At 38.8% G+C, this 16,369-nt stretch overlaps 1 protein-coding gene across 1 annotated transcript; it reads right to left on the bottom strand.

Annotated features, from left to right (window-relative positions):
* Positions 1 to 9,512: 9,512 nt before the first annotated feature.
* LOC129277896 (actin, cytoskeletal 1A) lies at positions 9,513 to 12,983 on the bottom strand. The gene is made up of 4 exons (XM_054914077.2): positions 12,620 to 12,983; positions 11,691 to 12,088; positions 11,227 to 11,473; positions 9,513 to 10,587 (listed from the first exon to the last, which is right to left on the bottom strand). The coding sequence occupies exons 2-4, from the start codon at positions 12,054 to 12,056 to the stop codon at positions 10,070 to 10,072; spliced, it is 1,131 nt and encodes a 376-aa protein (XP_054770052.1). The 5' UTR covers positions 12,057 to 12,088; positions 12,620 to 12,983; the 3' UTR covers positions 9,513 to 10,069.
* Between the last annotated feature and the right edge of the window lie 3,386 nt (positions 12,984 to 16,369).

Genomic DNA, 16,369 nt, shown 5'->3' with positions numbered 1-16,369 from the left:
TTCACACAATATTTAGAAACTTTAAAATTCAATAACTTCGTTATTTGTTATCCGATTTTGAACAAATTTTCAGCATTTGCTCTGTGAATTTTCCCCTATTTATTGAGATATAAATATCTCCAGCATGGACCACCCCTTTAACTATGGACGGGATTACAATGTTGTTACCACGGGAAGCAAGTGCCCTTTTCCACTCGCTCTGCCACATTATACATGTAATAGAGTTTTAAAGCAAGTGATTACGATAAGATTTGTGCAGTCTTACTTCACTTAGCTGCTCTCCTAGTGATTATACCTTCATGTCTGATGATGGCTCTAAGAAATCCAGGATCGATGGCTTTATCATCCCCCTTCCCCCCCCCCCCCCAGAGGATATAGGGCTCTATTCTTAACATAAAATTATTGCAGAACATCCCCTCAACTCCTCCGATCATCGTCCTGTTCTCATCACAGCAGAACTCCCTACTTCCAAGTCTCCAGCTGGACCAAAGCGCATGCCTGAGGCAACCGCTAACCATCTTACACCAGTCCAGAGATACTCCATCTTGTGGCCCAGTGATCGCAATGAAATTGCTTCACTTTACACCAACCCACTGGAACTAGAAGCAGCCACCATCTTCCGAAACCTACACTCACTATCTCTGGACCATGCCACCGTGGATCTGCTCTTTGGTCGTCTTCAAGATCAGATTCTAGAGCTCTCCTTGAGACTCCCTCACAAAGCCCATAAAGACAAGAAACAAGGCAAACCAGTGTGGACTCAGGACGTCAAATCTGCCTACTCACACTCCTTACCCCCATCTCACTAGATGGCGATTCCACTGCGATCGTCAAAAATCGACAAAGCGTGGTATAACGTAGCTTAATCGTGCCTTGATCTTTTCAATCTTCTCCGTCGTACCTTGATCTTTTCTGAAGCGGCAAGGATCGCCACCATCTTTATGGTCGCCACAAAATTTTGAACATGTTCAAAACTTACGTAGCGAGATCGCGGAGGTGCTAAAGCGCATCACAATCGAGTCATGAGCGTATTACAAACGACATATTCGTAGCTGTAACGGAGCCCCAACGCATAAAGCGTAGTATAAGCGCATTAAAAGCGGCACCGATCGCCCGTGGTTTTCAGGCCCGTTCCCAAGACAATTCTGCTACGCTGCTTCCGTTTACAAGGCGACTGCCTTGCGCTCGACACGCTTCACACAGCTTCCACCACGACGCTTCCTTCTTTGGGTGGCATGTGGCACACGTTCTCAGCCCACTACAGGCGTTCGCCATGCGCTTTTGCTGCGCCGCTGATGACTGGGCAGCGATTGCGCAACAACCGTCCGCGCTGCTATAAAACGCCGTGCCGATGGTGGCGGATTATCATATCATATATATATCATATCAGATTACGAGGCGATACCACGGCGTTTTCAAACATACCTCCCAGAAAAAGGACCAGAAAAGGGAAAGCTGCCCAAGCTACCCCTCTTAGGCCGGCGGTCGAAGAGGAAGATCAAGGGGTTATGATGGTGGTAGAGGAGGAGGAGGTAGAGTAGGAAGAGGATGGGGTACAGGAGGAGGATGAAAATCTTACTGCTGAGCCAACTGGAAAGAGAAAAAAGACGCTCACATGTCTTGATGACGAAATGGGTTACCTCTGCAGAAATAAATAAATTTATTATGTTTTGAAAATAAATTGAATTCTAACCACAGTGACAGTAGACAACATCAAATTTTGTTAATGATTCGATCACAAATGTATTGATTGGGTAAGGCAATCTTTAGGGAGATTCTGGCATTGTGTCCCCCTCCCCCTCCCTTTTTATGAGTGCTCTCACATCAGTAGACTACTTCTTGTCAGCAAATTTGAAAGGAATTTACCAAATATTTTTGAGTGACAAACTTTGTGGAAAAAAATAAACAGAATATCAAAGATTTTTATGCTCTTTTATGAAATTCTGGATGCATCCCTCATATTAACTATAATTAGGCTCATCGACATCTTTTGAATGAAATTTTAAAAATATTGTATATTATGACTTAGGTGACAGCCAGGATCGGACCCTGTATCTTTTTGGCCTCCTCCTTCTCCTGTCCTCGCATTCAACTTTTAACTGATGTTCTTTTAGAATGCCAAGATGTATAAGTCCAACCAAATTCTGGACATCCATGTTGGTCGGAGGTTGGCAATCGACTGAAAAATGTGTCATGTGCCGCAATTAGTATGCCGATTGCTTGAAATCGTTTCAAGAGCCCATCATGAACGTAACATAATCGCTTCATTCGTAGCACCACCGTACCGAGGTCCTAATTAGCGTATGAGCCTCGTCAGGTACGATCGCAGAAGCAGCGCATCACATCTGCCTCGAATCGTCGCAAGAAAGTGGCATCGTCGTACTTTCAGCGTATTACCACCGTCTTCAGCGCAGGTCGGTCGCATAGAAGTTGCAGTGCAATCGTCTCGCAGGCTAAAAATAGAATTCGAAGAAGATTCTGCTACGATTTGCGGGATTTACACAGATCGCCATGGTCGCCACGATCGCCTTCCTAGTGAGATGGGGGTTAGCCCACTGGAAGAAGTGGAAACAGACAGGTAAATCAGTAGATGGGCATCCTACTTGGAAATCCTATTTGGAAGCCAAAAAGGACTTCAGGAGAGCCCTGAGACAATCTGAAGCCTCCAACAGACTCAAAGTGCAAGGAAAGATAGAGTCGGCAAATGACATGACAGCTCCTTGTTCTACAGCCTGGTAAAGTCAAACAAAGCAGGCAAACCCTCAACAGTGGACCTTCCATTCATGGTATACAAGGAGACCCTGTTCCAGGGCAAGGATGTCATCAAGGGCTGGAAATCTTATTTCCAAGATCTCTCTTCAGATCCTTCTGCAACCAACTACGAAGGAGCCAAACACATGACTGAGCACTCCCCTAACCTGCCCTCCATTCAATCACAAGGTGCAGAAGAAGTCTTGCTTACTCTCACCTCGCACGATCTTGACACAGCCATTAGGAAACTCAAGCTTCACAAAGCCCCAGGCCTCGACAATATAACTTCTGAGCATCTTGTTCATTCAGGTCAAATTTTCCGTCGCCTTCTTCTCCTTTTCCTCCACAACTCCATCAAACTGGCACATCTTCCAGCGTCATTGAAGGAAGCAGTGATCATCCCACTGCACAAAGGAGGGAGCAAACCGATCAGCGAACCCTCTAGCTACAGAGGCATCTCCCTGACCCCAACTCTATCAAAGCTCTTGGAAATTGCCCTAAAACCTAAGATTGAGGACTCCTTGGTTGAAGTAAACACACCTGACGAACTTCAGTTTGGATTCCAAGCCTCAAAGTCCTGTATTCTCGCTTCACTGACCCTTGAGATGCTTATTGAGCTGAATACATCTCGGAAGAAGCCAACATATCTTGCCCTCTTGGATGCTGCTAAAGCTTTTGATTGTGTCTGGCACCCTGGCCTCTTTCAAAAGCTAGCTGACACTCCTATACCACTGGAAGCTCAGTCTACATTGGTGGAAATGTACAATGGTGCATCCAGCAGAGTGCTATGGAAAGGGGATGCCAGCTGCTCCTTTCCTCTCAGAAGGGTGTGAGACAAGGAGGAATCCTCTCCCCTCTTCTCTACAACATCTTTATTGATGGCCTAATTAAGTTGCTAGAAGACGAAGATCTTGGATGCCACTGCCAAAACCTGTATGCTGGGGTAATTGTTCTAGCTGATGATGTGGCCCTCATAGCTTCCTCAGCCAAAGAACTTCAATGCATGCTGAATCTCATCCATACCTATGCAACCACATGGAAGTACAAGATCAACCCATCAAAAAGTGCAATCCTCGTCTTTAAGGGGCAAGACCACCTCAAGCACACTTGGTACCTGAATGAAGAGGAAGTTCAAGAAGTCAGTCAGCATCCCCATCTTGGTGTCACCAAGTCTTCAACTTCTCAAGATCCTGCGCCAAACATCATTGCCAAGGGATATAACTCCATATTCGCTCTACTAGGTGGTTCGGCTTCAAAAAACAACTTCTGGCCTCCAACTATTGCCAAGTTGTGGACCACCTACTGCATTCCTATGATGCTATATGGCATTGCTGCCATTAGAGTTACCAAGAGGTCCAGGGATAAGCTAGACTCAGCGCAGGCCCTTCTCTTCAAAAAGTTCCTAGGGCTCCCCAGAAGCACAGCAAACGAGGCAGTCTTTCTCCTTACCGGAATTATCCCTCTCTCTATGCAGATCGACCTGAACAACTTGATGACTCTCGGGCAACTGTTTACTTTACCAAGCGATAGGTTTGAGCACAGAATACTTCTAAATGCTCTCGCTGCCGATGTACCTTTCATCTCCTACTGGAAGCAGCTAATCGCCAAATACAGCTTGCCTGCCATCCTGTCTGGCTCCCTGAGCTTCGACTACCTCACCTGGAAAAGACTGTGCCGCCAGGCCATCTTCAAGAAGCACAATGCTGGCCTAGTTGATGCCACTCAGGAGAAGCACACTCTTGCCTTCTGGAAGCAATGTTCAACGTTTCCAAGCCCTAGCAGCTATTCCCCCCTGCACTACCTTCACACCTCCGTATTGCTGCAAGACTTCGCTCCCAACTTCTGACAGGCACCTACCTAACACAACAAAGACTGAAGACCATAGGCAAGTCTCCCATCGCCACATGTAGACTTTGCTCAACGGAAGAAGAAAGCTCCACCCACTTCCTTGCTTCCTGCCCAACCCTCAAACCCCAACGGTCTGTTCTCATTCAACATGTCCTATCTCTAAGCCTCCCTGCTTTAGTTAGCCAAGCCTTCACCTCTGTTCATCCTCTCATCCTTGCCACTAATATCTTATTACCCTCCTCGCATCTATCTGTCACTCTTGCTGCCAATGTCATGACCCACTGCCTCAGATACATTCTTAAAATTCATCATATTCGCTTAGAGAAATTACTTCAACACAACAACCAACCTGCGGATAGCCGCTGATCCTCGAATACCGGGGGAAGAACAACAAAGAAGAAGAAGATAAGAAATGAATTTACATTTGCATATTTTACTCCCTCGTTTCGCTCTTTAAAGGTAAAGTCCACCTCAGAAAAATGTTGATTTGAATGAATAGAGGAAAATCAAACAAGCATTGCACTGAAAATTTCATCAGAAACGGATGTAAAATAAGAAAGTTATGACATTTCAAAGTTTCGATTATTTTTAACAAAACGGTTATATGCACAACTCAGTGACCATGGTGACATGCAAATCATGCAAATGAGACAGACGATGATGTCCCTCACTATTTTTTTTACTATTGTTCGAATTACACAATATTTTTTTTTTTCTTTTTTTACAGATTTGACAATTAAGGACCAACCTGACTGAACCAGTATTAAACAATGCCAATTCCAGTGAGGAATTAATTGTTGTTTCACTTGAGGAGAAAATTCTAATATTTCATACAATAAAATACAAAAGAAATAGTGAGGTGATGATGTCATCAGTCTACTCATTTGCATACTGACTAGGATGTACATATAACTGTTTTTTTTTAATTAAGCGAAACTTTAAGATGTCATAAATTTCTTATTTTACATCCGATTTTTATGAAATTTTCAGTGTTATACTTTTTGGATTTTTCTTTTTTATTCAAATCAACTTTTTGTTGGGGTAGACTTGTCCTTTAAACAATGCTTATTCCACATGTTAAGGGAGAAATTAATCGTTGTTTCACTTGACAATGAGAACATTTCATATTTCATGTAATAAAATACAAAAGAAATAGTAAGGGGATGATGTCAACAGTCTCCTCATTTGCATACCGACCAGAATGTGCACATAATTATAACTAGTTTGTGAAATTTAGCAAAACTTTAGAATGTCATTTCATTAACATCCGGTTTTGATGAAATTTTTATTGTTATGCTTATTGGATTTTTCTACTTTTATTCAAATCAACTCTTTGTTGGGGTGGACTTCCGGTTTCGATGAAACTTTCAGTGTTATGCTTATTGGATTTTTCTATTTTTATTCAAAACAACTCTTTGGTGGGGCGAGATCATCAATGTTTTCACCGAAGGTGACTATTTTTTTTCGCTCCCTGCGCTCTCTCGGATTCATTGTGGCATAAGAGAGGTACGAAAATATGTGAAAATTAATAAAACCATTGTTTATTTTCATCATGAAATTGTCCTTATATCAGAACAGAAACTCAAGAGTGATATTTTTTTCAATTGTTGAGGACAAGAGTTAGTGAGGACAACTTAGTAAAAGAGGGGAAATTCCGGGAAGCAAAGGGAATTATTTAATTGCCCGGGTTTTTTATTAATTTGTTTATTACAGAATAAAAAACAAATTACAATGTTTGATAAAAACTTATATTTAAAAAAATCAAATATTTGAAAGTGACTAGACTGATTGAAAAACAACAAAAATGTTCCCATTTGCTTACGAAGTTAAACTATTCCTATTTTAATGTGGTTATTTTTTCCTCACTCGCTGTGTTCGCCAGTATTTATTATACGTCTAGAAACAAAATTGTTTGGTAAATACATGTTCATGGATATCGCAAGCGCCAGTGACAATTTAGATCGTTTAAGTTTTTCTTGAGAGTCATAATGTATGGTTGGTTTGTCCGTATATAAAAGATTGATTGATTGATTGATTGATTGCATTTATTCTTTTTCATTCCAAAATTTAACAAAAGTTACAATGTATAGCAAAACACAAAAATATAATATACAGAAAGATGGTTCATATATCAGTTTTTGCTTCGCTTGGGAGGGGAATGTGATATCCGCCCCTTGGAGCAAGGTACTTTGCGCTCACAACCCCCATATCTTCTTCTTTCTTACCCCTATGAGCATCCAAGTTCTCAAATTTTATGCTTTTGCTCACCCCTTCTTAATTGGTACGTCATCCTTATATACACAACAAAAAAAGTAAGTCCCCCTTAATCAAACATCCATATTTTCCGAACCACTGGGAGTTTTTAATATATTTTTACATGAGCGTGTAGGTAATTTTATAAGCTACCTTCTTGGTGATTGTTACGGACGTATTTTATGTCAAGCTTCAGTGAGCACCGGCAGAATGCAAAATTGTTATCTGAAATTATATCTTGCTATCCCAATCTAACAATCCTAGTTTGTAAATAATAATTTCAACCACTCCCCTCCACCCCACCCCCTCTCCCCCCCCCCCATCTCTCTCTCTCTCTCTCTGTTATCTATCTACATATCTATCTCTCCATCTTTCTATCTATCTATCTATCTATCTACATATCTATCTATCTATCTACATATCTATCTATCTATCTATCTACATATCTATCTATCTATATCTACATATCTATCTATCTATCTATCTACATATCCATCTCTCCATCTTTCTTTCTATCTATCTCTCTTTCTGTCTATTATCTACCTCTTCCTCTCTCTTTATAATCCATATATCAAGCATAGTTTTTATTCTTTATTAATCCATCATTGCTATATTTTATCTTTTATCGTGATTATACTAATATCAAGTTAACAAATCTGATTTGATTTTTTTTTCACAATTTCAAACTAAAGTGTACAGATCTACTGGCAAGTATGAATATATAGATAAATAAAATCAACTCTACCCCTACCCCCTTTCCCTCAGGACCACCAAGTATTGAGGAGGTACAACATTGCAAGTGGGTCAAAACATCTAATAAGAAAATTCGAGAGCGAGAAAAAAAAATGTTGACTTTTGACTTTGTGTGTATGTGTGTATTTGAGTTTTGTCAGACGTGTATCAATCATATATGATTATTTACGTCTGGGACCGACCTTTAACGTCACCATCCGAAAGACGTGACCAGGGCTCGAACCTCTTCATCAATTTGTAACTTCCCCACAGCTTGGATTACAGGCGCACGCCACAACGCCCAGTTTTGACATAATAATATGCCAACAAATTATATTATATTTAATTCCCTTTCCTTTTCATTTCTTTATCTTTTCTCATTCTTTTTTTCTTGTCTTTCGTTAACGGGATTTTTTTTTTTTTTGGGGGGGGGGCAGTGCCCTGTGACCCACAAGCCTCACACCCGCACATACCCGCGTTGTAATCATACCCACTTCTTTATAAAACCCCTCAAAAAAGTTTGGAAATCTGTGTTTGGCCATTAATTTCTCCCAACTCCTAATTTTACACAATGCATATTTAATATCATTCAAAAGGTCATTTAATGTTCTTGAAAATGATACCATGCTTGTTATGATCATACCATCACGAAAAGAGCTGGATTCAAAAGTGTTGGGTGAGGTCTGAATTGAAAAGCTGCAAAACAAGCAGAAATAGTGATGAAGGGTCAATACAGAACATGATTCTTTTGTCTGTGTCAATAGAGATAAAAATCCATTCAAATCAAGCCCCTGCTTCTTCATTTTTTATGTTTTGTTGTGGTTTACGTTGTGATGGTTCTGTGAGATAACATGGTTTGAGTCGTGGTTTGAAATACCCATGCATGTTTGTTTGTTTGTTGTGTGTTTGCTTGTGGAGAGATGTGTTTGATTCCATATTAATGCATGAAAACAAAAGAAACCGCTAAGAAACTCACTGAGTGACTTTCAATATTGTGTCATTTTGCAACTTTTTTAATTTTGACCTTGCCCCACATTTCAAGGCACTGCACCTCCATGTGAACCATAATCATATCATGTAGGGTATCATTTTAAAAAGAATTAAATAATCTATTCATTGATATTAATTACACATTGATATTTACTAAAACTGAGGAGGGATTATCGATCAAAGTCAGATTTCACAACTTTTTTGAGGAGTTTAGTTCACAAAATCTCAGTTCTATAGCCATGATACCAGTCACTCTGATTGCTCGTTCTTCATCTCAAACTGTCACCATCAGTCTCTCTCTAGCACTATATGGACCCCACTTAGGGTCCATGTTAACATATTTTTCGAAATGTTCCACTCTTCCACTCATCTCCGCTTCCTCGTATAAATTCATAAACTGTTTCCAATAATGATGTAAATGTTTGTCCACTTACACCTCCTAATTCGGGCTAAGCATTGTTAGAGAAGACATAAACTCTCGCGTAAAGGGTAGCTTTTTCTGATTATTAGGGCATAAAAAAGGGCAAAAGACTAGGGGCGGGATATATTTGTTGCCTAGTCGATTCACTTTCGTTAGTTGTATAGCCTTTAACTTTGTTGGTCTTGATTTTCGAAATATTCCAAGTTTATTGATAGTGGAAAATAAGGTTTTATTGGGTTTATAAAAATTGGAGGGTGAAATGTACACAGATGGTGGTTTTATCAAATAGAGTATTCTTTCCCAAAGGAAACAAAATACATGTTTTATGAACCTCTTTTTTGAAAACTTATGGTCGCACGTATGTACAGCTGAATAGTCCCCATAGCAACCCTCACTTCGGGAAGTAAAAATTCAAACTCATTCGAATCCTCTCAACCCTGAGAATCAACATTCTATACCATACTATTGGTCAAATTATTCTTACATAATATATACAAAGTACTCTAACAGATTGATATTTGATTTTGTATAAATTTATTTACAATATATTAGTCCGAACTCGTACTTTTTGCATATGAAATAATATATACAATACCTTCTGCATGTTCCGAAACTTATAGAACTTTAAGGATGAAAGATATTACGACTTGTCATCATTGAAATGGTCATGATGATAAAAATTATCATGATGATAACCATGGTAACAATGGAACACTTATTTCATGACAATCAGTCATAACAGTTGAATAATTTATGGCAATATTGTAACGCCAGTAAAATAAAATTTTCTATCAAGAAAGCATTTTTTTTTATAAGTTAGTGATGAACAATCTATAACACAATCCCCAGTAATCAGTCAAGTATTATATAATAGTACTATTATATTGTTATGATAAATATATCTGATTTAACGGTTATAACAGTCATTTCCACCAATTTTAGGAGAAGCAGAGTTAGGAAGTGATCTAACACTTATTCAGGGTATGATTTTATTTTTGCTACGACTTATGTCTGGTGAGGAGAAAATAAAAAACATCGCATTGCACAGTTTTTATAGGAGAGTTTTTTCAAAGTTTAGAAGCATTTCCTGTGGACGATGGATGGGCCAGACTCATCGTATTCCTGCTTGCTGATCCACATCTGTTGGAAGGTTGAGAGAGAGGCAAGGATGGAGCCTCCGATCCATACAGAGTATTTCCTCTCGGGAGGAGCGATGATCTTGATCTTCATGGTTGGTGGAGCAAGGGCGGTGATCTCCTTCTGCATCCTGTCGGCGATTCCTGGGAACATGGTGGAGCCTCCAGAAAGAACAGTGTTGGCGTACAGATCCTTACGGATGTCAACATCGCACTTCATGATGCTGTTGTAACAGGTCTCGTGGATGCCAGCAGATTCCATTCCAAGGAAGGATGGCTGGAAGAGGGCCTCTGGGCAACGGAATCGCTCGTTGCCGATGGTGATGACCTGTCCGTCGGGAAGCTCGTAGCTCTTCTCGAGGGAGGAGGATGAGGCAGCAGTCTGCATCTCCTGCTCGAAGTCAAGGGCGACGTAGCAGAGCTTCTCCTTGATGTCACGAACGATTTCACGCTCAGCTGTAAAATAAAATTTAATTGAGTATGAATTGAATAAGTTTTTTACATAAAATTTATCTTAATTTCAAGATTTCACGACGTGATTACATAAAAATGCTTAAGTCACCACTAAGGTTTTCAATTACGATGATGATATTATTTCATCATCATGTTGATGACATAAATTTCACTAAAGGCTCTTGAACACCGAGTCTAGGACAGACCCTGGTCGAGTAAAACGTTTACAAACGTGAAAATGGATAATGCACTATTCAAAAGGGGGTGTTTGTACCAAATATGCCAAACATAATATGCATGGTAAGCAATATTATTAGTAAAACAGTTATTACGCAATGGTATTCGTAATGACATTTACTTGATGGTAGGTACGAATTTGGACACGTCTCCCGGATTGTATTCGGTGTGACAATTCCTCAATAATAATAGCTTGATTTTCAAACTTAACTTGAAAATGTATGAAAAGTATACAAAGAAAACAACCAACAATTAACGAAAGTCGCCGTCAATGTGAAGTGTGTGCGAAGTTATTAGCCACATTTAATTCCCTAAAAAAAAACAGCAGCATGATTTATCGTACATAAATATTGCATTTCAAACGACCAACACAAGTAAAACCAAATTGGATAACTTTTATCTTACCAGTGGTGGTGAATGTGTAGCCACGCTCGGTGAGGATCTTCATCAGGTAGTCGGTGAGATCACGTCCAGCCAAGTCCAGACGGAGGATGGCGTGGGGAAGGGCGTAACCCTCGTAGATGGGCACGGTGTGAGAAACACCATCACCAGAGTCGAAAACGATACCAGTGGTACGACCAGAGGCGTAGAGTGAAAGTACGGCCTGGATGGCGACGTACATGGCGGGTGAGTTGAAGGTCTCAAACATGATCTGCAAAAGAAAATAATCGGTGGTCCCATTAAATAGATGCGTTTGTTTTCATTATGTTTTCATGATGTTTTCATTATAGTTTTTATCATAGTTATCAACTGTTATAAGAGTTATCTTTTACCTTCATCATTTGTTTTGTTCTGATTAAATCTTCTGTTTGGTTTTAAATGTTTTTTTAAAAGTCAAGTCTTTGAGATTAAGATTATCTTATTCTTACCTGTGTCATCTTTTCCCTGTTGGCCTTGGGGTTGAGGGGAGCCTCGGTAAGGAGGACGGGATGCTCCTCTGGGGCAACACGGAGTTCATTGTAGAAGGTATGATGCCAGATCTTCTCCATATCGTCCCAGTTGGTGACGATACCGTGCTCGATGGGGTACTTCAGGGTGAGGATACCTCTCTTGCTCTGGGCCTCGTCTCCGACGTAGCTGTCCTTCTGTCCCATACCGACCATGACACCCTGGTGACGGGGCCTTCCAACGATGGATGGGAAGACAGCCCTTGGGGCATCGTCTCCGGCGAATCCGGCCTTCACCATACCGGATCCGTTGTCGATGACAAGAGCGGCAATATCGTCGTCACACATGTTGATTTATTTTGTATAGAATCAAGTTCGACCTATGGATTAAAATAAGGTTTTTTAATCATTAATTAATACAGGACTTCTCATTAAGTATCAATTTGTAATTCACAAATTTTACTGATTACGCTAACGTATTCTCCAATATTTTGGGCATCACAGATAACTGCAATGCTAAATACATCATTTTAAAAAATGAGAGCACAGGAGAAAATGTTTTTAAAGGGATTTAGAACAAAACATACACCGAATCGTACCTGAATTTGTTCGTGCAAATCGAATTATTACCATGACAATTTTAACAGATCATACAACTCTTTAACTCTCGAATGGTGGTGATCAGGGATCCTTTTCCCAAATCATCGCGAACAAAGTTATACATTTTTCGGACAATGAAACCTCAGAAACGCTTGTTCCAGATCGTGCATTATTTTCTATGAAAACTCAACATGAATCTAAAATGGCATTTTAAAAACGGGTATTTAAATTCTAGCCTGTTGCATACAAGTCCACAAGGCTCTACAATTCGATCCTGTAATTTGAAGTAGTCCAGAAAGTATATGACTTACCTTGAAAGAAGTAAGGAAACCAAAGGCTTTTAGTAATCCGAAGGTTCGATTGAATCACTCCTCAACCGATAGATAGTGAGACTGATGTAGATCAAGCTGAAATTATCGATATTTATGCTCGTCTGTTGATAGATCTCTTACATTCTTTTTCCCTTTTATGGTCATTTTCGAAATCCAAATCGCGTTTGTTTGCTTTAAGTCATGTGACAAAGGCGGGCCTTCACTGCATCGAGGTACTTACACACAAACAACGTGGTTGCATTACACTAATAAGGTAATGTGTGTATAAAAGTGCACGGTAAAGTAAACTTATGAATATTCATGACTCTTTACCTGAGTCACTGTGTAAAGTACATTCCTGTGGATAATCTATTCGTCGTATTACAACGCTCCTGTATTTCCAGGGTGATAAGACCTATTTCCTGTTGATCTAGGTAGACTATCTTACCTCGGTAATAGCGGTTCCGGTTGGCCATGCCCCCCGCACATGCACCAGTTGCTACCATGTAAGGATCCATGGGTGTTTCCATGCATATTTTCATGATTAACCTAGAAACCAAAGGCATATTCCTCTATTAATCTAATTAAATAACCCCCTTTAATTTTCAAGATAAGGAATTTTTCATGTACTCGCAAAGAATAACCATTATAACTGCGACATCGAGGACAGGCCAAAATTATGTTTGTCCCATGTAATTAGTCTATTAGAGGCACATGCTATTCCATTATTTCAATATGAAATATCACTTATCGATGGTTTTAGTTAACGAAAATGCAGATTGATTAATTAATTAATTCAAATAAACCGTATAGCCACAGCGTCATATTTCTTTCTCGTGCTATTTTATACCATTACACCTCTCATGCAAAAAGTCTCACAAACATTTCGAAAACTTTACTTTTAGTTTATTGTTTTTATTCCGTTTTTTAATGTATATAATCACACCCCTAACTGGCTCGATGAAATTTATCTATTAACATTCTTTTCTCATCAATCTTATTTTGTCTGTTTCATTTCCATTTATTTTTTTTCTAAATCAAAGCATTCTATTCATATCAGTGCCCCTGATTGTGAATCCCTTATAATTTTCTCCACCTCCTTTCCATGATTCCCCATGTGTGATTTTCTATAAAGTTTATTTCCAAAGAAGGGCATTTACCGATGCCCCTGCATGGATCGAGGGTTGCAAAACAGGCATTTTCTGCTAAATGATATGCGACATCATGTACGTTGGACTTCCGTATTTACTATCCTTGTAAAAGTGAATTTTGGTTTCCCGACTTCCATTTAAATCGGTCCCGAATTCACTTCCTAAGTTCCTATCATCATCATCTTCCAAATATGCCATGAAAAGTAACCACGTTCACATTGTTTTTCTGCTTAGAATATTGGTCAATGAACTTCAGCTGTTGTAAATTGTGTTGTGTTTTCCACTGTTAGTTTACTGCATTTTATGTATAGCCTTATAGGGTGATAGGATAGCGTGTGTTTTTTTTACTCGTTTTCTCCGATGGTGGAACCAGGGGGTCGGAGCCCCGCCCCGGCCCCTCCCCCTCCGATCCCATTTCAGCCTAGAATATATACCCCTTTAAGCAACTCCACTGCTCGTCCGTATTAGGCTGGCATAATGTCAACCTATAAACCTTCAGAAAATTTCTCCTTAAAAACATAGAAATGTTTCTGCAGCAGAGTGTCGCCGAATATCTGAAATATGTGGTAAATTATGGAATAAGAAACCTTACAATTTCAGTAACAACACTTTCCCCCCTATTTTCTTTAAAAAACCTGTTCTGTAAAATGGCAGCAAAATTCCTGTTGTAAGAATTTACAAAATAATTATGTAATTTTTTTGGTGTACGATCTCGTGTTTTTTTATAACCTTCTATTTATCATGTTTATATTCCCAAACTAAATAGACTACACTATGTCACTGATTTCTACTTGAAAAGATACTTGATATGATTACTTCTTGTGAAATATTAGCTAAAACATCATTTTCGTTTTCAAATATAATTTTTTATTCAATGACCGATCAATTTTGTTCTTCAAATTTTGCTTGGTCCTATTAATGTTTTATGGGTGACACGACATTTGCTCCTGCGACAATTGCTCTCGGTGAAATTTCAACTAAGATGTATATTAGGGTTGCAATAGGGTTTGATGTTAAGTTTGGGGTTAAGTACATGTAGTGTTAAACCAAGTCAGGGTAGTAGGTACATGGTTTAACTCAGTTTGAAGTTGGCCATTCCATTAGTGTGAAGAATTTAGAGCGGAGCAAATGTCATGGAACCGTTTTATGTAATTTATTGAAAATCGTCGCATTCAACATAATTTAGAATACTTAAATTCTAATAAGGGTTAAATTTACGAAATTGAAACAATTTAGAATTATTTGAATATAAACATGTTAAATGCAATTGCACACAGTATATCATGTCAAATAAATACACTTAATGTATAGTGTTAAAACTGAATTTGAATAGGTAACCGATTTTTTGCGTTTTTAAGAAAAATCCAAATATGAAACCCATACAAGAAAAATCTATGAAGGAACCTTTTTTTAATTGATGCAGGCTTCACGTATTTCACTTTTACTTTAGGGAAATTCACATATTACTCCATTTTATCTCATTGGTATTAACTTTGTAGGTTTTATATAGTAGGTAAAGTTTTTATATAAAATAAATTTTATATCAGAAATTTGAACAAATACACAATTGCTTCATTTTCACTATTATACCATGATTATATACCTGGGCAACGAACAGTCTCAAATTGAGATGTTAGAACCAGAGAACAGAGGGTAATAATGTCCATTTCTATGTCAATGATCACAGTGGCGTACTGGGCCAAAGATTTTCAAGGTGCAAGATAAGTCGTATTAGGAAAGAAAAATTCAAAAAAATGATTTTTTTAAATTTAATTTTTATTACAAATATCAAATTTTTAGAAAATAATATAATATTTCAACCTTCTCTCGTTCACTTTCTTTCCACTTTTTTCATGTTTTTCTTGGCCGTGACTTTTTTTGGGGGAGGGGCAGTGCCCCAAGCCCCCCCCCCCCCCTTGTATGCAACTGAATGATGATATATCGCATGGTTGTATTTTCTTGGAATATGTGCGGCTATAGGGGAAAAAATGCTCTGTTTCTGATGAACTCGTCAGAACAGCTTTCCACCGCATACTCCTTTTCTCCGTATGGGGGGGGGGGGTGTCGAAGCAGGATAATGTAGAAATTGAGGTCCATGTTCATGTCAATGATCAGATATTTCGCATTAATTCCTTTAAATTTGCATGATTACTTGTATCTTGAAAATATGCGGCCTCCCTCTTCATTCTCCTTCATAATGAATAATAGATGAATAAATTAATAAATGAATGAATAAATAGATACATAAATAGATAAATAAGTAAATAAATAAATATACAAATAAATAAATAAAATGCCCCCCTCCCCACCAAAAGTGGCTTCCTATAACGTAGTCCCTTGCCCCGTAGATCATGTGTAGAAAAATCACTGATTCGTTTAAATCGTACAGGCAACCAGGTTTAAACGATATATTTGATATTGTGTAGGATGAATCGTTAATGGGCGTTGCTTCATTACAGCTAACCAACGTCACAGGTTAATCAAAGAATGATTGATAACCATGAATGATAATTGAGAGAAACAAAGTTTAAGCACCTCTTCGATGACTCTGGTTCAAGAGACAAGTAGCTAATGATGTAAAACTCCAAGTAGATAAAGT

The sequence above is a fragment of the Lytechinus pictus genome, chromosome 15, assembly GCF_037042905.1.
Source record: "Lytechinus pictus isolate F3 Inbred chromosome 15, Lp3.0, whole genome shotgun sequence".
Lineage (NCBI taxonomy): Eukaryota > Metazoa > Echinodermata > Echinoidea > Temnopleuroida > Toxopneustidae > Lytechinus > Lytechinus pictus.
This window is presented reverse-complemented; position numbering and strand designations above follow the sequence as displayed.